The sequence below is a fragment of the Nicotiana sylvestris genome, chromosome 1 (genome assembly GCF_000393655.2).
Source record: "Nicotiana sylvestris chromosome 1, ASM39365v2, whole genome shotgun sequence".
NCBI classification, from domain to species: domain Eukaryota; kingdom Viridiplantae; phylum Streptophyta; class Magnoliopsida; order Solanales; family Solanaceae; genus Nicotiana; species Nicotiana sylvestris.
Window position 1 is genome coordinate 143,746,005 of NC_091057.1, and position 22,842 is coordinate 143,768,846.

Genomic DNA, 22,842 nt, shown 5'->3' on the forward strand with positions numbered 1-22,842 from the left:
AAATTATTTTACATGAAAGAATTGTTTTAACTTCTTATATAGGTCCACGTGACGATCATTATCCTCATTATCTAAGACCGCAAGCTATCAAAATTATTCGGCTTCAAAATCGAATCGAGACAGTGAAAATAAAGAGATGTAATACAAATACATCTTTCGAATAATTAATAATGCTATTTTTAAAGGTTTTTTCTCATTTATATATGATTAGTTTTCTGGTTTCTGTTATTGTCACAGATCTATTGTCTCTGAGTCGAGGGTCTCCCAAAAATAGCCTCTCTATTCCTCCGGATAGGGGCAAAGTATGCATACACTCTATACCCACGAGTGTAATTTCACTAAATTGATATTTTTTTAAAATTTCGTGTCTAATCAACGAAAAAATTTAAGAGTACTCCTAGTAACATACTATTGATAGCCCGGTTCCAAATAGCCTACTCCCGGTTAACCCGACATTGATTTTGAGCATCGAACCCAAAACAGCTCAAACTTCTACGCAACTGAAGAGAGGTATTACTTTTTTAGAACCGAAAGGCGAGGGTTTCACAAGCGAAAAATATTCTCAAACCCCCTTGTAGACCCATACTCACACACACACGCACTGCAATGGTGGCAAAGAAAGGAGGAAGCAAAGGAGGAGGAATGGGGGGAGCAGATGATGCTGAAGAGGAATTGGCTCGTACCCCGTTGCAGGCTATTGTTTTGGCCGATAGTTTCACCACTAAGTTCCGACCCATCACTCTTGAACGTCCCAAAGTAAGCTTCAATACGCTTACCCGCTTTTCCTTTTGTCGTTTTTATTACTATCTTAATCGGGTTAATGATAAATAGGAGTACATGTTAGACGTATTTGTCTTGTTTGTTTGTCCTATTTTATTGAGCAAGAGCTTACTTTAGGATTTTCAATCTTCAAGGAATGAAATTTCATTCCATGGAATTGTGACAGTCCTAATTGTATGAACAACATTAATTGTTAAAGCAAATTCCAAGTATATGTTTTGGCACATGTATTGTTACTAGTATTTACTACAGTTCAATGGTTTTTGCGTTACAGGTACTGCTACCATTGGTGAATGCCCCTATGATAGATTATACCTTGGCATGGCTTGAATCAGCTGGTGTGGAAGAAGTTTTTGTTTTCTGTTCTGCTCATTCTAAGCAAGTGATTGATTATTTGGATAACTCCAATTGGTTTGCCCAACCAAACTTTTCAGTCACAACGATTGAATCACACAATGCTATTAGTGCTGGAGATGCTTTGCGCTCCATCTATGAGCAACATGTGGTATGTAATGACATTTGCATATCCAGTTGCCATCCTCCCCTCAAATTAAAAACTCTGTTAATTGATTTTAACAGTTTATCGTACTTCTTGAACAGAAAACAGTACATTTTATCTTATGGTTCTCAAGTTATTTTCTTATACAGTCCATGATCTTTCTAGATCTTTCTAGGATCAAATGGAAATTAGGGATTTTGTTCCAAAAAAAAGAGGTACAGGAAAATAAGGGAAATGGTAAAAGAGAAGTTTAATCCTAACGCCTTAGACTTTATCACACAAGTGGCATCCTATTGGTCATTACTTAGAGGGTGTTTGGATTGACTTTTAAGCTCTTTTTAGCTTTTTTTCGGTGTTCGGCAAAATTAAAAAGTGCTTGAAATAAGTTAAAAAGTGCTTAAAACAAGCCAAAAGCAATAAGCTGGGCAACCTCAACTTATTGCTTTTTGGCTCAAAAGCTATTTCTGCTGAAAAATCACTTTTTTTAAGCCAATCCAAACTGACTCTTAGTTACCATATAGATGCCTTAGGGTTGGATAAATTGTTACTACTATGTTTTTGTGTTTGAGAAGTGTGGAAAATACTACTAGTTAACCTTATTGCATTTATGCGATGTGATCAAATAAGGTAGTCTTTAACTTGTTAATTTGAGTCTGAGCTTTTTATCAATTTTATTTCTAAACAATCTGAGCTTCAGTCATGTTTTCTGTCTTGATAGTGTACGTCAGCTTGGGAAACAGTGGTATTTAAGTATGTATCTTTAGATGACTTGAGCACACATTAACAACATAGAAACAGAACTAGGCATTTTATTAGTCAGAATAAATAGGATTTCATTTTAGCAGAGATGCCATACCAAAATTCTCTTGACAGGTGACATGAACAAGTATAGTTTGAAGGAATCTTGTGATGGTTCGAATGGGGCAGGAGTGTGAAAGAAAGCCTAACCTTTTTTTGAGACGTTCTTGTAGTTAGGGTCAAGAGATTCCTACTTTGAAAAGTACAAAAAGCTGCTAGTATGGGTGGAAAATCTTTTTCTATTTTATAACCGAGAAATCGTTGAGAGTGGGTGCCACATGGTTTGAAACTCGGTGGATAATAGACTCGCCCTTCTACCCTTCACCACTTAAATACCAAGCTTTTGTCTACCGCAAGGTTTGAACTCTTAACGTGCGCGTAACTGACAATCAGGTACTGCAGTCTTACCACTAAACCAAAGCCCTTGCGGTAGGTGGGTAATATTTTTAATGTTAGACAGTTACCCTATTCTAATAGGGTGAAAGATTTAGATCTGTACATGTTTTCTTTTTTGATATGTATCAGTACATGGATTTTATAGAAGTTTTGAAATTGTAACAGCTTCAGCTGTGCTGTAGTTTTGTATGTTTGCAGTACCTTCTTGGTACATTAATAATGATATTTACATTACCTTATTAAAAAAAGAATAGGGTGAAAGATTGGTAAACATTATAGTCACATTTACATTGTCAGTAGCTACCCATGCAATAGTGATTACCTCTGTCACAGAGAAGTGACAGGGATAATCTATTTTACAGCTATCTCTGGTGTTAAAGTAAAGTATTTATGTGGGAAAAGTAAAATGTGGAAGTAGTACAACAAAAATAAGTGGTTTCCTTAGTTACCCCGTGGTTCTTGGTTAACAACTAGGATAAAACTTGCACCAACAAGTTTTGGTGGAAATCAAAACCTGGTTTTTGAAAGATTAGAAAAGAATGATTGAGAGCATAGGGGAGAATACTCAAATTCTGGATGATCAATAAGCTTTCATCCAAGGTATCGGATACACGACAGTATGCTCACTAAACAAGCATGAGTAATATGCTCTTCTAGTAGTTTATGATCCATATTGTCCTTGCTCAAATATTGTAACATCTCAGTTATGTGTTCTTCTACAAAAAGATGCATGTGTTTAAGTTCCTTTAACAACTGGTCAGCTAGCTTGCTCTATTTCACCTAGAGATTTTACTCTCACTGCAATGTCACCAATTCCTCACATGTATGGGGCTCATGGTTTTGGTTCAGTGGTAAGGACGATCTGCAAGATGTGTGGATTGGGCGCACATCATGAGTTTAAACTCTATCGCTGACTGAAACCTAGTATTTAAGTGGGAGTAGGATAGAGAAGCGTGGCCATACTCCCCTGATGTTCAAACCTACGGACCAACCGGGTTGAGTCAGCTAACTCACAGGGGATTTTCTTGTTACCAAAAGCGAATTGCTCTCAATGTTTGAAATGTAATTATTATATTACTTTCTCCATCCAAACTTGAAATTGGCCAGGTCCGGGTATGCCGAGTTAACGCTATCTAAATTTCAGTATTGAATACGGATATCGATTGATAATCTTTAAATTCTATAAATCAGATTCAATGTTTTAAAAGGCGGGGGCGTGAGGCGGGGCGTTTTACCTCTGACGAGGCGAGGCGTAAGCCCTAAAGACACAGGGCGTAAGTCCCACGGATCTTTAAATTTTACTAATTTCAAGAATTTTAATATAGTATAAAATAAAAAAATATTAATAAAAATTACATTAAAATCAAAAAATTATAATAAAAAATCTATTTAAAGAATTTAAAAAATAAAATTTAACTATGAATACTATAAAAAGTATGACATATATCATAATATGCAAATTAGCTGCAATGTCGTTGCAACTCAAACAACAAAGGTAATATATTCGATGCGAAATCTTATCTGTATCTCTTAAGGAGTATTGAATTTTGAAAGAATTTTGATATTATAATTTGATATTTTTTTAAATACTCCTTTTAATTAATATGCTTTCTATTTGAAAGAGAATTTATGTAAAAACATAATTCACGATTTAAATATGATTCTCTAGCATAATTTATTTTTAAGTTTCAACAAGTTAATAAAGTGACATATAATTCACCATACCATACCATGATAACTAATTATTTGTAAATAGTTACTAGCTAATACTGGACTATTAAATTAATAAGTATTGTATCTCGTAAACGTGAAAAAAATAATATTTGGGAAAATAATTATTAAAAAAAATATGGACTATTATATAATAAAGACATAACAAAAGTTAATAAATAAATAATTTTAAATGAAAGATTTATTTAAAATTTATTATCATAGCAGTCTTAGTGGATAACGTGGAATAATTTTAATTTTAATTATGACATAAAATACTCTTAATTTACTGATTAAGAAAAAAGTAATTTTGAATAGTCAATGATTTATTAAGAAAATTTGAGGATTTGCAAGGTTCGTTACACACAATTGCATAAAGTTCTATTAGGCAAGCCCAATACGCTGGGCGTTGGGCGTGTCTGGGACGTAAGCCCCGACGGCCGAGGCGTAAGTCTCACGGAACTAAGCCCCACACATAAGCCCAGGGGCGTTTTACGAGTGCTCCGCCCCGGGGCGAGTCCCAATTCTGCCTTTTAAAACAGAGATCGAATTTCATGTTAAAGGCATTTATAAATGTTTGAGAATTTTGTAGTAAGAATTTTATTGGACTCCCCATTCCCCAAATAATTATATTGCCATTCTTTTGGGACAAAATGAGTAGCTTTTCGCTTGATGCACAAACCATTTGGAGCAAGGAACAATAGATGTGCAAATTGTAGATCAGGGACAAGAGGGGTTGCTCTGATGGTAAGCAACCTCCACTTCCAACCAAGAAGTTGTGAGTTCGAGTCTCCCCAAGAGCAAGGTGAGAAGTTTTCGGAGGGAAAGATGCCGAGGGTCTATTTGGAAACAACCTCTCTACCCCAGGGTAGGGGTAAGGTCTGCGTACACACTACCCTCCCCAGACCCCACTAAGTGGGATTATACTGGGTTGTTATTGTTGTTGTTGTTGTCTTTTGTGGCACTAGTGATTTAAAGATGGTCATGAGGCAATGAGCATATTCTCTTTAAACTCTACAGACACTTTCTCTCTAATGACTTCTATCAAAATGGGAAATAGAAAAGCAAGAGCATACTTGGTTCTTGATGTTTTTCCCTTTCTTTGGGTGGGCATATATGAAGATGTTTCTGTGAAGATAGCTGTATCAATGCTTAATCTTGAATGACTTTATCCGAACTGGACTTGGTTGGATTCCTAAATTAATCATTATGAAGTTGTGTTTTGGCAATTCATGATGCAAAAATTGTTTTCTTAGGAAATAGAGTTGTAAAATGAATCAGACAAGAGATGAAACCATGGGAGACCAGGGTTCCAAACTTAGTAAAGGCAAAAAATTTTAAGGTGATTTCTTCCAATCCATATTAGCCTTGGTGGATAGAGTTACCCGGTGCTTGTGCTGGTGGGAAGTAGTAGGTGCCTGGTAAAATAGCTGAGGTATGCACAAGTTGGTCCTAACACCACCATTATAGAAAAGAGAAGAGAATTAAATCAGGCCTTAAGCATTTGTGTGCAGTCCATGTTTGTTCTCGGAGATGAGGAAGATGTTGTGCTGTCCTCTTTGCATTCACTTTTCTCTGTTTGCTTAAATTTGTGACTTAAATATTGTTGAATTTGGAGTAATCTTTTGTCAATGTGATTAGCTAACATAAATTGTGGGATTTTGAAGATACGCGGTGATTTTATCCTCGTCAGTGGAGATACTGTGAGCAACATGTCACTCTCACAGGCACTTAAGGAACATAAGGAGAGACGAAGAAAGGATAGTAATGCTGTAATGACCATGGTGATTAAACAATCAAAGCCTTCACCTATAACTCGCCAATCTCGTCTTGGAACTGAAGAGCTGTTCATGGTAATTGATCCAGAGAGTAAGCAGCTGCTGTATTATGAAGACAGGGGAGATAATTTAAAAGGATATTTGTCTCTTGATAAGGCATTGCTTACTGATACATCCATTTCCCTTCAGAATGACAAGCAGGTTTGTTTAGTTACTCTTGTTGTATTGTTGCTAGTAAGCTGCTAGTTTCAGCAATGTTCTTGTAAAGGTGTGTTGCATGATCTGGTTTTAATTGCAATACTCAAATATTTGTGGTTTATATGCTTTTTTTGCTCAATAACAACTGGTAGAGTTTAACATAGTTTAGGTATCGCATCTGGTGAGTTTTGTTAACTTTCCTTTTTTCACTATTCTAATCTTATTTGTTATTTGCTATGTTTTTCAATGTATGGTTGCTTCTTTCCTAGTAAATGCCTTCATTAACAGATGACTAGTAAGAAAAGCCTAGTTTCTTGTAGTTAATTGCTATCTATTTTGTGGTTTTGGATTTCATTGCTTACTCCTCACATATGATGCTATTTCCTTCCATTATCTTGTTTTGGAGAAGGCTTCTAGTTATTGTCATTTCTTTCTATTTATTCTTGTGATTAATGATTGGTGCGTTGGTTGCAGGATTGTTACATTGACATCTGCTCCCCAGAAGTTTTAAGTCTTTTCACTGATAATTTTGACTATCAACATTTGCGGCGTGATTTTGTCAAGGGGTTGCTCGTCGATGATGTATGTATTTCCGTTTGTATTTTATACTACTTCTTTTGAGCAATGCTGTGCTAGTCCCAAGAAAAAAGAGAGTAAGGTCAAACCAAAAAACAATTCCAAGTGTGCATTGGAAAAACTGTTCCAAGTTCAGTTTCACCCTATAATCTTACAATTGGTTGTGAATGGTCTGTGCAGGGTGTCAATATCTTCATTTGTAAATTTTTGCTTTGTGTAACGGATGAATTAGTTATATGTCATAATTTTTGCACTTTGTTGGACTAAGTAAATAAATAAATATGTTCATTTCATAACAATTTAAACTATTAAATCAAGTGGTATATATAATCCAACATTGTATTGTATCCAATTTTGATGAACCCGTTCTCTTGCTCGTAAGCTCATGAACACTTTAGTTCATGTTTAAATTCTAAAATTGTGTTCTACGTGCGTGAGGAAGGGGGTTAGAAATCTATAATGACCCACATCTGGTGTAGAATAATACATAAGAAGGTATACAAAGGCCTTTAGCATATTCCACAATTGTTAAAGTTTAGTTGGATTCTTATGTTCTTTCACATAGTATGAGAGTACGTAGAGGTGTTGTATTCGAGTATTACCGACACCTTTCATGTGTATGGAACGATTGAAAAGAATCCGGTCCTTATGTGAGGAGACGTGTTGGAACTTATGTGAGGAGGCGTGTTGGAGACTTGACTAATAAATGAATGTGCTTCAAATAGTTTTACCTTTTGATACTACTCACAATAGCTTACTCATTTAAAGAAAGAATGTCAGTGTACCTCTTGCAATTTATGACTTAAAGAAGTGGAAACATAGTCAAGTGCATCTAATGTAGTTGGGCTCCTGAAAGTTTTAGCTTAAGACAGACTGAGTATATTTTCTTTATTTATATAGATCTCGAGCTAGAGAGAGATGAGCATGCAATAGATTCAAAGTGCATAAGAGGGAGACATTTACTAGGTCCTGAGATTTAGAAGGGATTTACAAGTTTAGAGTTTGGTGAAAATACTCTACAAACAAAACACTTCATTCACTAGCTTGGGCTCGTGGAAGTGGGGGCGAGAAATGATGGTACATTCTTAGTAAAAATCATACTACCAAAATCTTTTGGTGAGGTAGGCGTCAGGCTTCCCTCTTGTTTCAGTTTGGATGCCTAGAGTGCCTAGGAGGTGTATTTCTTCGCCTGGTTGGAAGCAGGGGGAGGGCGATCTGATAGTTGAGAATTTGAGGAGGATTATATACGTTAGTTGGTGCTTTATGTGTAGATGTTCAAGCAAAACTGTTGATGACGTATTATTGCATTGTCAAGTGGTTCGTCTATGTGGGTTGTATTACTGGTTTAGGATGTGGTTAATGGTGCCTGGTTCAGTGAAGGACATGTTACATAGCTTGAGCTTTAGAAGGAAAAGTAAATGCAGAGCATGGAAAATTGTCCCCCCTTAGCCATAATGTGGGTCTTGTGGAAGGAGAAGCATGAAATCTTTTAAGGGGATAGAAAATGATTTTATACATTCATGGAATGGCGTATTTTTCTTAGTCAGCTTTTGGTGCACCCATAGAAGTTCCTGTTTGTATGGGAGATTGTCTGTCATTTGTAGAGGATCATATTCCTGTGTAGGTTGTTCGCCTTTTAGTACACTGCTTTTATACAAGAGTTGTCCTAATTAGTTATTTACTTTATAAAAAAAATATATATCGTTCACTTGTAGAATGTCTCTGTCCCTCTCTCACAAATCACAATTGACAAAACACATTTTGGTGTTAGCGTATCTTATGTTGGACCTGGAAACATGATTTGAATGTCTTTTGGCTTGTGAACTCTGAAGTATGTTACAAATTGGAGACTCATGAATGCTCAATTTTTCCTTCTCTTCCACCTAAATTCTCCCTTCTTTTTATAAGGTCTAAATGTGTCTGATTTCTTTGTGTTGAGCAAAAGATACCTAATATGTACTATGTCATGTAATTAAAAGGCAGAAAAGAGAAATTGTGTAGTATACGCTTTCCTTCAATTGAAGCGTGGTACTATCCATCTTTCATGGTCAGCTTCTTTAGGTATTAATATATCAATTGAAATCTGTCGCCATGTTTGTGCAGGTGAGCATCTCTTCTTGCTCTGTACATCCATCTCTTTATTCTCAACTTACTTTTTCTTTCAGATTATGGGTTATAAAATCTACACCCATGAAATTCATTCAAGTTATGCGGCAAGAATTGATAACTATAGAAGTTATGACACCATTAGCAAGGACATAATTCAGAGATGGACATATCCCTTGGTGCCTGATGTCCATTTTTTTGGAAATTCTGCTACTAAATTGGAAAGGCAGGGCATGTATCGAGCACCTGGTTAGGACCGACTCCATCTTATCTTCTCGCATACTAGAACATGTTGCTATTAACTTATGATTGAGATTTTGGAAATATTGAATATCAATATTTGGTATTCTCTACTTTTTGGTAGATGGATTGTATACACGAGTTTTTTTTTTATTGAATATCAATTTCAAAGCTGTGGCTAACTTAGCTACTGAACAAGACTGATGGATGGAATTTTAAAGGACACGTAATGGCTTCAAAAAATACGGTAATCTAATGGGTTTTGCTCTTTGCAGGATTTGGCTTTTGTTGCTTTAATATCTGACGTGCTTGTCATTGAGGATTCGTGTAGCTGACCCCATTTAGTTTGAGATTTAGGTGTAGTAGTTTTTGTATAGAATCTGATGTCCTTGTAAGTTGTAGGGTTTTGCTGCTAGAAGCCTAGAACATATGCTGTATAATAGAGCAAGCTAGAATATGTGCGCTACTAGATATTATGAAGGAAACTATGTATTTTAGCTGTGTCCACTCTTTATTCCTCATTGATATTTGTTCACATGTGATAGTTTATGCTCATATCATCCTGCATGGACCTTTATGTGAAAAATGGTGCAGATGTAGATCTTCAGTTTTTGGACTCTATTGACATTGTTGTTTACCTGTCATTTCGCAGAAATTAAGCAATCCCGCTCAGCGAAAATCGGTCCCTTTACTGTAATTGGAACTGGAACCAGTATTGGGAACAACACAGAGATTTCAAACTCAGTTGTTGGGGAAGGTTGCTCAATTGGGTCAAATGTCACAATTGAAGGTTGCTATATATGGCATAACGTTACGATTGAAGATGGCTGCAAATTGAAGCACTCAATAGTTTGTGACGGTGTGACAATGAAGTCTGGAGCAGCTTTAGAGCCTGGTGTTGTCTTGTCTTTTAAGGTATTTGAAGTGCCATTAGCAAAACAAGAAAAGACGCTTCTTTTTTTCTGGATGTACTAGTGACGCCTGGTTTGATGAATTTCAATTAAGCAACTCACGCATCGTATACTTTTCCTCAAGACATTCATCTCTCAGGAGGCTGATAGTAGATTATTCATGTTAAGCTTTCTTGGCGCATCTTTCCAAACATGCAGTTTACCTTTTATATGTTTCTTGCCTTTGACTAAGATCTAGGCTAGTTCGGCTTCTTTAAATGCCTTTAATATGACATCTTACTTCATAAAAAAAGTTCTGCTTCTTTAAGCATTTATTTGTCTATAAATTGGTCAGTTTGAATGAAGCTATGGTAAATCGTATCAGGAGTTTCCAACCTTCCTCAATACTTTGGAAACTCCTCATCGTCAAAGGGATGTATAGTAAACTGAAAGCAGATCTGAAAATCAGGCTTCTATCTTATGCTAAACTGATATAACTGAGTTGTGGCGTAGAGGGTTATTCCACTTGAACATGGAAGAAGCACTTCTAACTTAAAGGGTTTAGACCGTGCAAAATCAGTATTGAGGCAGAGATCATATGTCAAATTGAAATTCTTGATTAAACATCAATGTTTCTTAATCACTCGGTTACTTTTAACTTGTTTCTGCTTACAACAATATGTTCTTTCTATTATTTTTCTCATAATTTGCCTTTGCCTCCTTGTAATGGTTTTTGGTTGTACTTAAAACTGTTGCAAACCAATGTTGCACAGTCACATACCTATTTCTCCTTGCTTTAGGCAGCACCAACATTTTTGTATTGATGATTCCAGCTTTTCGCTTTTTATACTTTGAAACCAATCAATCATAGCATATATGCTTTTGTCTTCAGGTTGTGATTGGCAGGAATTTCCTTGTACCTGCTTACTCCAAGGTATCTTTGCTTCAGCAACCTATAAAGCAAGATAGTGACGAGGAACTGGAATATGCTGACAATAGTAGTGGGATAACTGAAGTTCCATGTAACTTTTTTGACTCTTTTATATTGTATTTTGGTGCAGTGATAATAAATTTGGCTCGTAATTTCTAAATTGTATACGATACCCGGGTGGAGAGATACTGTCCTTTTTATGCTTCATTCTTGCCTCTTAGTTTACACTTTCTGATTTGCCCCGTGGACTTCCAAACAAATATGCACTTCAAACAAGAATGCACTCCTAAACTGTTACTTAGATCTGAAGTATGGTAAAGAAAGCAATTCTTGTCTATGCTTGAGAATGGTTTCCGAGTCATGCAAATAAACATCATAGACTCCTATGCCAAATTACTTGACCTAGTTTCCTTCCTAATCCCCCTAAATTTGAGATTTTCCCAGAATAGGGAAGTCCAAAATCTCCAATAGTTGTGACACTCAAATTTAGGACGTATTAGGAACAAAACTAGGTCAAGTATTTTGGCATGGAGAAATATGATTAGATGGCCACCTGAAAGGCGTCTGGCAATGTTATGAGGTTTGCGTTGGATGTTTGCAATCTAGATTAAAATTTGGAAAGACAATCAAATCAATATAGTATACATAAAACATGTTTTCCATTTATTATCATTTTTTGTTTTAAAAGTAAAGATTGGACTCATTTCGAGACTTCAAAATGAGATGAAGTGCCTCTAAACACCCTAAGGCGACCATGGAGGGCTAAATTTTTCATGGGGCTAACACCTTGATAGGTGACGTACTTTGAAAGCACCTTGATAGGTGATGTTCGTTCCATGTACACTCTAGGCTTTGATTGTCTGTCTTGTATGTCCAAATGAGTCCTGAGCACGTCTTATACCTTCGATTGTCTGTCTTGTACACACTAGAATATATATTTTTTAATTTCTTCTCAGTATTTCAGTATATACGGTGTGTTGTTTTATAATGAAGAATTTGTTAGATTATTGTTTGTAGATATTAATGTGCTTAGTTAAATCAAGTTCTGTGCATTTTGGACTCTCTCTCTCTATATACACACACACACATATGTTACGTATATTTATGATATATACATATATATTACGTATTTTCCATAATATTCATATTTTTATCTGCTAAAGATATTAAAAATAAAAAATTCGTAGGCATACCCAACTGCCTTGGGGCTAATGGCCCGCCCCTTGTAAGTAAATTTCTTTTTCTATTTTGGTTTTGGAGAAGGGAATTGAGTCAAATGTAATTCCCAGTTTTGCGGAGTCAAACTAGTTTCGTGTCTGCTAGACATTAAACTAAGAGTCTTAAGATGTGCATCTTGTGCTTGTTCATAAACGGTATCTTCTGGTGTTTTCTTAAATTGTTGTTGTTATTATTATTATAGGGGTTTTAATATTCTCTAATATAATTTATGAGTTACCAAACCCTTAAATTGAATTATACACAGCTATCTCTGGTACTTTGGATGAGTTGAAGGAGGAAGAGAGGACCGAGTTACCTGACTCGCAAGAGTATGAGGTTGGTTTCAAGGCTTGCTACTTTCCCTCGATATACGAGAGACTTTATATCGCCTTTTTTTCATTTGTCTCTATCTGTAATTTTTATTTCTTTGGTGTTACTGTTATCATGAGATTTATCTTTTTTCTTTCTGTTTGACTTTATGTTCACTCACTTACTATAACTTATTCTAGTCTACATTCTTCGTGTCAAGAGTTAAATGTCTCTGCAATTTTAGCTAATTAAATAGTAGTCATGGACACAAATACAGAGCCAATAATTTCACCATCGAGTATATGACAATCTCTGGGATTTGCTATCAATCAATCAACTGCCCAATCGCATCAATGCCAAATTAGTTGATGTCATCGGATATGTAAATCCTATGTATCCTTTCCACTGTACTTGGGCCAAATTCATTACAATGCTAAATAACTTGCTTGAATGTGAACAAGGCTTTTTTAAAAGTGGATCTTCTCAAAATTCATACTTGTTTTAACACTGGGATGCAAGTCTCTAATTTTACCAAATGCACTCCTGTAAAAAACAAGACTTGAATGTAACTATTACAACGATAACTAAGTATAATCCTACGTAGTTTCTATGGATACTTTTTTCCAATTGGTTACTTCTTAGTTAAGTTCGCAGATATAGAGCGGATGTCCTTGAAGGTTAAGTTAAGTTCGCATTGATTATGAGAAATTATTAAGTTCACATCGATAATGAGAATTTATAGGTCATTCAGGCAACTTTTCTCCATGTAATTTTAGGTCTCTCGTCCCTTGTTAGCACCTTTAGTCATCATTTTCTCGCACATATTAATCAGGCATATATAGGACATGGACTTTGTAGGCGAGCTTCTTGCACCCCTCTCGGATGTGATCAATTGTAGTCTTGTCCGGTTTGTATGCCCACACCTCCACATTAACACATGTATTTCTCCATTACTCATCTTGTAGATATGTTGGGCTTCTAGTGGCCAGTAGACACTCCCAATATAACATTGTTGATGTCACTATTGTTTTATAGAATCTGCTTTCACTTTGTCAGCATCTTCATATCTTTTCCATTTCGACCTTCTAATTAGTTTGTGTTACATCTTCATCTATCATGCCTTTCTCATGGTAGACTGTGGCCTAGATATCTGATTTGTCTGCATTTTGGAACCACAGTCCCGTCTAATCTCACATCAACTTCATTCTTCTTATGGGAGCTAAACTTGAGTGAACTTATTCTCTCATACTTTTACTTATCCTAAAATCCTTGTAACTCACTACAATGCTTCAATTGTACTTTGCTTGTATAGCAGTTCAACTAGACCTTGGAAGTTAGCTACTTTCAAGTCCGGAAGGTTCCTGCTAACCCTTATGTCTCAATGAACTCTCCCTTCTTGTAATCTCCGGATATGTCGGACTGTCATCTCTTTCTGCTTCAAGATATTGTAAATGTTCGCGAATGTGAGTCCCATTGCCACATCAGTTGTGATTTCAAAAGTTGATTCTGCTTTCATTCCCTACCCTGAAAGTTATGTTGCTGATGAAGTCTTCCCCATCCTTTTATAATATTCCTCCAAAATCCGAACCTAATTGGAAATGTGATAGTTTTACTTCAACATCTCCCTTCCACAGTTCCCTACTTTTTCGCTACCACCCCATTCCACAGAATGTGCTGCTCAATCCCTAATCTCTAAAACCATTTCCTTAACAGGGCCTTGTTGAAAAATCGGAGATCTGTCACCTCAAGGACCCCCTCCCCCTTCCAACCCAATTTATTTGGAGATGTAACGTCCTCCTAGCTGGCTAAGTGGAACTTTCTACCGTATTTTTTGAATCCCATAAAAAGTTCCAATCCAATTTATCCGTGACATTGGTGCGGGCCTGTGAAGCAACAATCTGAAGTCGTTTAGGTGTAATTCTATCTTTGAGTTGCTGTTCTTAGGTGTCCAAAATAGAAACAAATGGAAGCAGTTATTCTAACACACCTGTCTGATATCTAGTTTGAAAAGCCAAAGATATTATGATGCATTTGTTGTTGTGTTTTCTTATACTTTATCCTGATTTTCCAGGTTGGTGATGGTGGAGTAGGTTTCATATGGTTAGTCAGTGAGGGTGGGCAGGAAGAAGAATGGAGACATTCTGTTGCACCAATTCCTGTGGATAAACTTGTTGGGATCATGCAAATAACTAATGATGAAGCAGATATATCAAATGAAGATGGTGCCTTTCTTCCACCTTCCGGAGAACTGGGACCTGACTCTATCACTAATGATTCTAATGAAGATGGTGAAGACACTAGAGATGACTCTGTAATTTTTGAGAGAGAAGTAGGTTTTGATGGGACTATCTTATATTTTTGATCAGTTACGTTAAACTGTGTCGTAGATTAAGATCTCCTTTCCATTTGTCATTGCAGGTTGAAGCAACTTTTCAAAGGGCTGTAGAGGAAGAAGTAACAGAAGACCATGTAATTTTAGAAGTTAATGCATTGCGGTATGTTGACTAGAACTCAATTTATATCTTATATTCTTGAATATTGTGTCTGGAGAAAAGCTTTTTACCTTGAATTAACTTTTGCTCTTCCCTCCTGTTGGCTCCAGTTGGTGCATTATTTCATGCCATTTTTACTACAAGAATTTCCACTTACTGTATATTCTGTAGGGTGATAAGTGTGCACCCAAAAGTTCCATTTCTTGTCCTTTGGATAGTTTCTTAATTTATGCTTCTATTAACCAAAGAGGGTTGAAGTGCTAATTGGTTTAGTTTATCTTTGCAAGGTTAAAGCAGCAGCTTTCCTCTCCTCTTTCAGTGTTCTTCTTACTTAAAATCTCATCATATTTTTTTTTGAATTGGTAACTATTGTATATATTAAAAACATCAGTACATAGGTTGCACTGAAAACCAAATTTACATGGAGAGGATTAGTAGATGTTCTAATTCGAGACCTAGCAAGATCCTAGTATGTCTATGATTGTCAATGTATCTTCTATGTAAATCTGTTTGCACCAAAAACAAAAAAGAAGAATACAATTGAGTTTGATCTTCTGCACTGGATTGCTTCTATCTTCAAAACATCTAGCGTTCCTTTCCCTCCAAACTGTCCACCTGATACAAGCCGGGACAGTCCTCCATCTATCTCTACTAGTTGCTTCAGCTCCAGCTTCTTCCCAGCTATAAAGGACATCTTTAAGCCTGTATGGCATTGACCATGAAATACCCCTAAGACTAATAAAGATTTTCCATAGTTGGTCTGTAATCTTGCAATGTAGAAACAAATGTGTGACAGTTTCAGCATTTTCCCCGCACAGAAAACATCTTGAGTACAGAGAAATTCCCCTTTTTATGAGATTATCCTGGGTTAATACCGCCTTCTTTGCTAGTAGCCAAGTGAAGCAAGCTACCTTGTATGGAATCTTTGTTTTCCATATATGTTTCCAAGGCCATGAGTCCACCTGTTGATTATTATGATTCAAAATCTTATATGCATCCTTCACCCGGTATACCCCTCTGTTGTGCCTCTTCCACCAAAGTGAATCAAAACCTTCCTGTAATCCTTTAAATGCTTCCAGCTCTTTGTAAAGGTCAGCTAATCTTGTTATCTCCCTGTCATTCAACTGTCTTCTTAGAGCGATTTCCCATCCTTGATGACTCCTCATATCAGCTACTGTCTTATGCTGGTTTTGTGCTAAACCAAACATGTCGGGGTATCTTTCCTTTAAGCTTCCGTTTCCTAACCAATTATCGTTCCAGAATGATGTGTTCCTTCCGTTGTTCACTCTTATGGAGTATTTTTGTACATCTTACCATCATATTGCTTTAGAGTATTTTTGTACATCTTACCATCTTCAAGTATGTAGTTTGCTTCGTACTTTTTATGCCTACCTCCTGCGAGAAAGTGTAATGCTTCTTTGCCTTTGTCCTTTCCTTTTATTATTGTACTCCTCTACACTGTATATGCGGACTTACTGTGGTCGAATTCCCTAGTCTCGTGTTGTTTGTCTTACTCTGATTAGACCCTAGATTGCAGAGTACAATTGAAAGTATGTAAGAAGATGAATTGAGTTCTAGAAAGTATTACGTAAACATCAATACGGAAGCCTCAAGATTATACGTAGATATTGCTAAGGAAATTTGTGGCCGCCTGCCTTTATATCAACAACCTGCATTTATCTCTTGTATGTTTTCACATTTGCTACCACTCTGCACCGTCCTTATTTATTTCTGAGGGTTAGGGGTGTACATTACTCGAATTAAACTGAACCAAACCGAAAATTTTGTTTGGATTGGTTTTTTTGTTTGGTTTCGGATTGAGAAATTAAAATTTTTGATTTTTTTTTTTGGTATGCTTTTGGATTTAAGAAAATAAAAACCGGAAACGATAAATAATAAATAAAAAGAGAAAAAGAAAAGCCATTCCATTTCGATAAAAGACCCACACCCAAGATTCAATAATATACATTAATTTTATTTAACATGGAGTACCATTTGTGGGAGTTAGAGTTTGAGTGTTTTATCACTTCCAGCCTTGCTTACTTATTGAACTATTTGAACTAGGATCTGGGGAAATAGCGCCTTATTCTTCATCTTTACTAAGTAGTATTTTGATTGTGAAGCTTTCATCAAAAGTTTCACTTTTTCTTCAGGTTCTAATATTTGCAAGCAAGAATTAATCTCATTTGAACTTGGATTATGGTTTGGATTTTGTATTTCTAATATTTGCAAGCAAGAATTAATCTCATTTGTTGTTATATTTACATTTCTGAATTTATTCAGAAGTAATTCGTGAGATCATGCACTATGTGTTATTTGTCAGGAGTCTTTATTTTGGTCGAAGACTTATTTATTTCTGAGGGTAGACGGAGTAACATTTTGTCATAAGAAGAAAGTGTACACGGACTAGTGGAATTCAGATTGTTTATGCGTTCCTTCTCTGTTTCATTGCAGGTTGTCATACAATATGACATCTGCAGACTGTGCTGGTGCCTTGTTTTATTCAGTGATGAAATTGGCATTGGATGCTCCGCACGACTCACCTAGTAAGTTTTCCTTCTATTTGTGTTTCACACTACACAAGGTGGTTGTAAATTGTAATTATCTGTAGGTTGCTTTTTCTATTGCAATTTGACATTGAGTGCCGGTTTTTTGGCATTTTGTGATGAGCGGTGCTAATTTTCCTGTTTCTTTATCAAAGAGAGAAATTCCTTTCTAAAGTGTAGATTCATATTCCCTTATTCAACTTGGATATCAACACCAAATGGAGATCTGTTGCTTAATTGAAAGATCATTTAATATGCATGTCAAGTGTTGAAGCTATATGCCCTTAGAGCTATAAGCCAATTACAAATAGTGGCACTTTTCTTAAGGTAAAAAACATGGTAATGGTCTTATGGCTTCCACTTCCAGTTTCTGATATTAATTTTCTACTCTTTGCTGGTGTTCAGTTGTTTGCTATGTATGTGCATTTGCTCTATAAATATGATATGGTTTAGATACTGAATTTTAATTATTCATTTTCATCCTTCTCTTAAATCTCAGACACTAATATTTGGCAAGATATAAAGAATATAGCTAGATGCACTTTCTTTCATATTTACTTCAACCTCTTTTCTTTCTGGAAGTGGCTATATTATTTGTCTAATATTTTTCTGCTTATTTTTTCTGCTTATGTTGTATAGTTTGTGTATTCATCACATATATATGCTTTTTTTCCCCAGTTGAATTGGTCAAGAATGTTGCTACCGCAGTTAAAAAATGGAAAAAACTTCTGAAATATTACTTGCCAAGCATTGATGAAGAGGTTAGTGTATTTTATTTATACATTGCTACTCATGGCTTGTAGGTAAAGAAACTCCCCCCTCCCCCCCCCCCCAAGGAAAAAAAAAGTAAATGAAATTAATTACCAGCATGAGGATGTTACCACTCTAAAAGCAAAAAAAAAAAAAGAAGTTTCCAGCCTGAGGCATGTAGGTTGTGGAAGAGAATTAATTAAATAAATTTTGATCAAAGGTGTGTTAACATGGCACTTATCTGTTGGTTCTTTGTCTTACCGAAGAAATGTCGGTTCTTAGAAATCTTAGTAGTAATGTTTTTCCATCAGTTGTGATGTTTGGAAAGTACTTCGCATGTTCAGTTCTCGTGAATATTCTGATATTGGATCTGTCAGATTGAAGTAATATTGAAGTTTGAAGAAATGTGCTTGGAGTCTGCAAAGGAGTTTTCTCCATTATTTGTACAGGTATGTTGTTTCGCTCTAGAAGTTGCACTGTTTTTGCAGTCCATCTAGAGGATTGAATTAGTCTTTCCAGTTGTTTAGCTGTTTGATGTGCAGAGCAAAGGGTTAGATCTAGGCAACCTGTATTGCTAATTCACTAAATAATTGATATGGTTAAATACTAATTCCGTCTTGCATTTTGGAAGGCAATCAGCAATCTTGTTGTCTTAACAAGAGAAGTTGCTAGTGTTCAAGATAATCTATATGAATAATACTTATAACGAAACCCTATATGAAACTGTCACAAGTTCTGATTATACATTTGCTTCCGCTGTGCTGACATGATGTGTGATGTTCCGAAGAGCCTTATATTCCACTACTAGCTGAATGTCCTAGTTTGATTTGAACTACTACTGAGACGACAGTTGAAAATGTTGTCCAGGAGAAAGTTGAAGTTCCCTTGTTTTTGTCCCCTTGCCGACAAGGCTTTGCACCTTAGTCTCCATTAGCAATTTACTGCCTTCCACATTAAATACGAGAAACAAGGATCATTGAAGGGTAAGTGGCTCTGAAGATATGCAGTTGTTGTCGCCCCCCAAAATCTGGAGGACGGTGACGGGCACTCAGTGCGTTAGACTTACCATAAGAGCAAACCAACATTCATTTTATACTTAGACAGAGACAGTGCGTGCATCGTGATAACGGAAATGTCATAGTTTGAAACCATAAACATGTGGCTCATTTGCCTAATATCATATTGAACTTTTATACATAATCCAAATACACATGATATTATTCTGAACATAATTACATGACCCACAATGTACATGGAGCTTTTAATGACAATGATTACATAATGCATACAAATAACCAGACATGAAGACACCCACTCGTATGGTAGCGGGGCTTGCCATACAACCTGGAAGAGTCGAATGCCTACCAATCTGCTTCCTCAAATTTCCATCTGGGCCTGCAAGAGGAAAACAATAATATGGCCAAACAACCGGGTACATCCACATCGTACTTAGCATGTACCATCGACTCCCTAACTCAAGACTGGGACAAGATCTTAAAGAAAACATCACGCGAGAGATATACAAAACAAATCATATGAAAACACTTCATGAATCATAAAATATTTGAAGACCTGAACATATTTTGAAAACTACACATGTGGCCTTAGCCCTTCTTCATAACATAACATAGATTATAACTTTAATCGGGAGCATCTATGGACGTTTACATAGTACATAGTCACCATATGGGCAATATGGCATCCAAACGCGGGTAACGACTCGACTGGGAAAGCCGTCTCACCATAATACCATATGGATCGTACGTGAATCTGATCTAGGGATATCGATCGGTTAGGCCATCCCACCATACGTCGTATTGATCTGACATGAAGGTTGTGAGCAACATAAGCACCAAGCTTACACCAGCATGTGTAGTTTCCAAACTTAGGTCCCTTTTGCCCAAATACAATTTCCATGGCTTAAGGATACTACCAAAAACATTTCCAATATCATTTGACCCCTTTAGGCCTTAAACGTATTCTTTAAAATGGCCTTGATAACTGAATATATCATTCCTTTCATGAAACATCACATAACTTTGGAAAATGTCTTAGATCTTGCATGAAGACCATAACTTCAATTGAAATGTTGATATAGAAACCATATCATAAATATAAAGCATGTCTTTCAACATAAACATATTCATCGTTCATGAAAATATATTCACAAATCATTTATGAAACATAACATGTGGTGCTATTTTCATATTTCTAATAATGAGTCATGTATCTCACAAAAGCATGTAATAACATTCTTAAGATAGCATAAAACATAGTTTTCATTGAAGACATGGAGAATGGTCGGTCAGTCGCCCCCACAAGCTCACATTTACATTTGAAACGTTTTTGCATATATATATGGAGGTCATGACTTTGAGAAAGATCTCAAGAAAGGGTACATCTTGCGCTCACCTGGGAATAGGATAGGTATTAACTGTTAGGAAGTTCTGATACTTTGTTTTTTTTTTTTTTTTGGGGGGGGGGGGGGGAGGTGTGTGCTCTGAGCTGTACTAGCAATTTTAAAGCGTAATCTAGTACCAATTGCTGGTCATAGGCCTCTTCAATGAGGTGTCTTGCCCCTGGGTGAACACCCAACTGTTTGGGGCATACACTCACCTCTTACGCTCGCCAACACTTTAGGACTTTTTGTGCGTACCTTGCCCCGAGGCGCCCCAGAAATGCCTTTCAAAACAATTGCTTCATTTGTTTGGCTACGGGAAATCCCATTGATTCATTTTTGTGCATTTGTCAAGAAATGTTTCTGACCTACTTAATTATCCATTATTGAATCTAATCTAAATATTGTTACTCTATTTTATCCCTCCACAGGTTTTGCATCATCTGTACGATCAGGACATTATACAAGAAGAAGCAATACTTGACTGGGCTTCTGAAAAGGAAGAAGCAGAGGAGTCAGATAAGGTTTTTGTCAAGCAATCGGAAAAATTTATCCAGGTACGTACTTACAGCACTTAAACCTTTGCAGGTCGAAGACCTGCCTGTAGTACACAGGAACCTAGAAGATTCATTGATCTACTTACCCTATCTTGTCATTCCATCCCAACCTCTCCCCGCCCCCTGATCCCCAATGCTCAGGAAAAAAGATTTAGGAATTAGCGTAAACAATGAAAAGGGAAGAAAAGCAAAGTTCGTCTTTTTAATATTGCCTGCGTTACGGTCATGCTTGAATCATGCATGCACATTATGAATTCTAAAAATATTTGCAGTGGCTCAAAGAAGCATCTGAAGAAGAGGATGAGGACTGACACAGTAGTAGAGACCGTATATTTAAAGCTGCTCCAGCTACCTGTAGCTACCTCACAGTTTGCCCTTGGATGAACATGTTAATCACCATTCAGAAACCTGCAACAGCTGAGAATCAAACCTTAATCCCTTTGTCCGTTCCATAACCTAAATGTGTCATTTATATACATTTTTCATCACTTGTATAATCATTGACTTCGAGATAATTCATCTACAGTTGGAACTGACTTCCAATTTAGTCTGTAGTCTCTTCTGCTGCAATTGGAGAGGCAAGTTTTGTTTCAATAGAATTTTTGATCTGAGGAAACACTTCACATGTCAACTGTGTGTGGAAATGTTATATAGTGAAGGGTTACTGTTAGTTGAAGACATTGTTTCCTACTAGGTAAATGGCATTTCTATGCCATAAAACAACTCTTAGGCCTATATATTAATTTTCTCTGAAACGGCAAAACGGCTTGTATTGGAACTGTGATACCTCTTTGAGTCTTCTTGAGTATTTTATAAGAGCTTGCGTTATGTTGTTGCTGTTACATATTGTTTCCCTTTTCCTTTTTCTTTTCTGTTTATAGTTTCTTCATTTATCTTTTTCTGAAATCTTCATTACCATGCTAAACATTCCCTGGACTATTATAGTAGTTGAGTAGGAACAACTTCATTTATTTATTTTGTTGGTGTTTTCCACTGGCAGTGTCAATGTATTTTCACATAATCGGCACAATTTATTTCTGTTGAAGGTTTTTATCTTATTCAGGTTATTAATTTCAGTGGTATGTGTTGTTACTTTTAATTGCCTTTAAAGAGGAGTGATTTTGTAGAATATTTTACACTATCGATGAATAGAAGTTAAAGCATACTTTATTTATTGAGTGGGTGTGTTGGCGAACAAAAATGAGTAGTTTATATATATATATATATATATATATATATATATATATATATATATATAAGTGGGCAATAAGAAAGTGAGGTGGCACCTCTCTTAGGTTAAAATAGCACGGTCTAGCTAGTTTTCGGACTGGTCATTCAAAAATAGTTAACGTTTACCAAGTCAATGAAAAATAGCCACTATTTTACTGCAACAGAGATCGGTCCAGCATAATATACTAGAGTTCGGTGTACCTGTGTATGAACTTTCAGCATATTATGCTGGCCGATATACTTTGCTGGCTCTAGTATAATATACTGGAGCAGTGAGCACCGATGCTCTAAACTCCAGTATATTACGCCGGACCGGTATATTATACTGGAACTCCAGTATATTATGCTAGAGTATTTTTCCGGATTTTGAATAGTGTTTTCGTTCAGATTTATCTTTACATGAAAAGTGGCTAAATTTCGATTACTTTTGAAACTGTGGC

The 22,842-nt window shown here is 36.2% G+C and overlaps 1 protein-coding gene across 1 annotated transcript; it reads left to right on the forward strand.

The window, feature by feature from the left end:
* The first annotated feature begins 464 nt into the window (after positions 1-464).
* LOC104231447 (uncharacterized) lies at positions 465-22,016 on the forward strand. Its single transcript, XM_009784446.2, has 15 exons — positions 465-756; positions 1,055-1,285; positions 5,851-6,162; positions 6,634-6,741; positions 8,901-9,090; positions 9,734-9,996; positions 10,864-10,993; positions 12,386-12,456; positions 14,501-14,758; positions 14,848-14,924; positions 17,376-17,467; positions 18,146-18,228; positions 18,595-18,666; positions 21,047-21,172; positions 21,445-22,016. The coding sequence occupies exons 1-15, from the start codon at positions 607-609 to the stop codon at positions 21,481-21,483; spliced, it is 2,202 nt and encodes a 733-aa protein (XP_009782748.1). The 5' UTR covers positions 465-606; the 3' UTR covers positions 21,484-22,016.
* Positions 22,017-22,842: the final 826 nt, after the last annotated feature.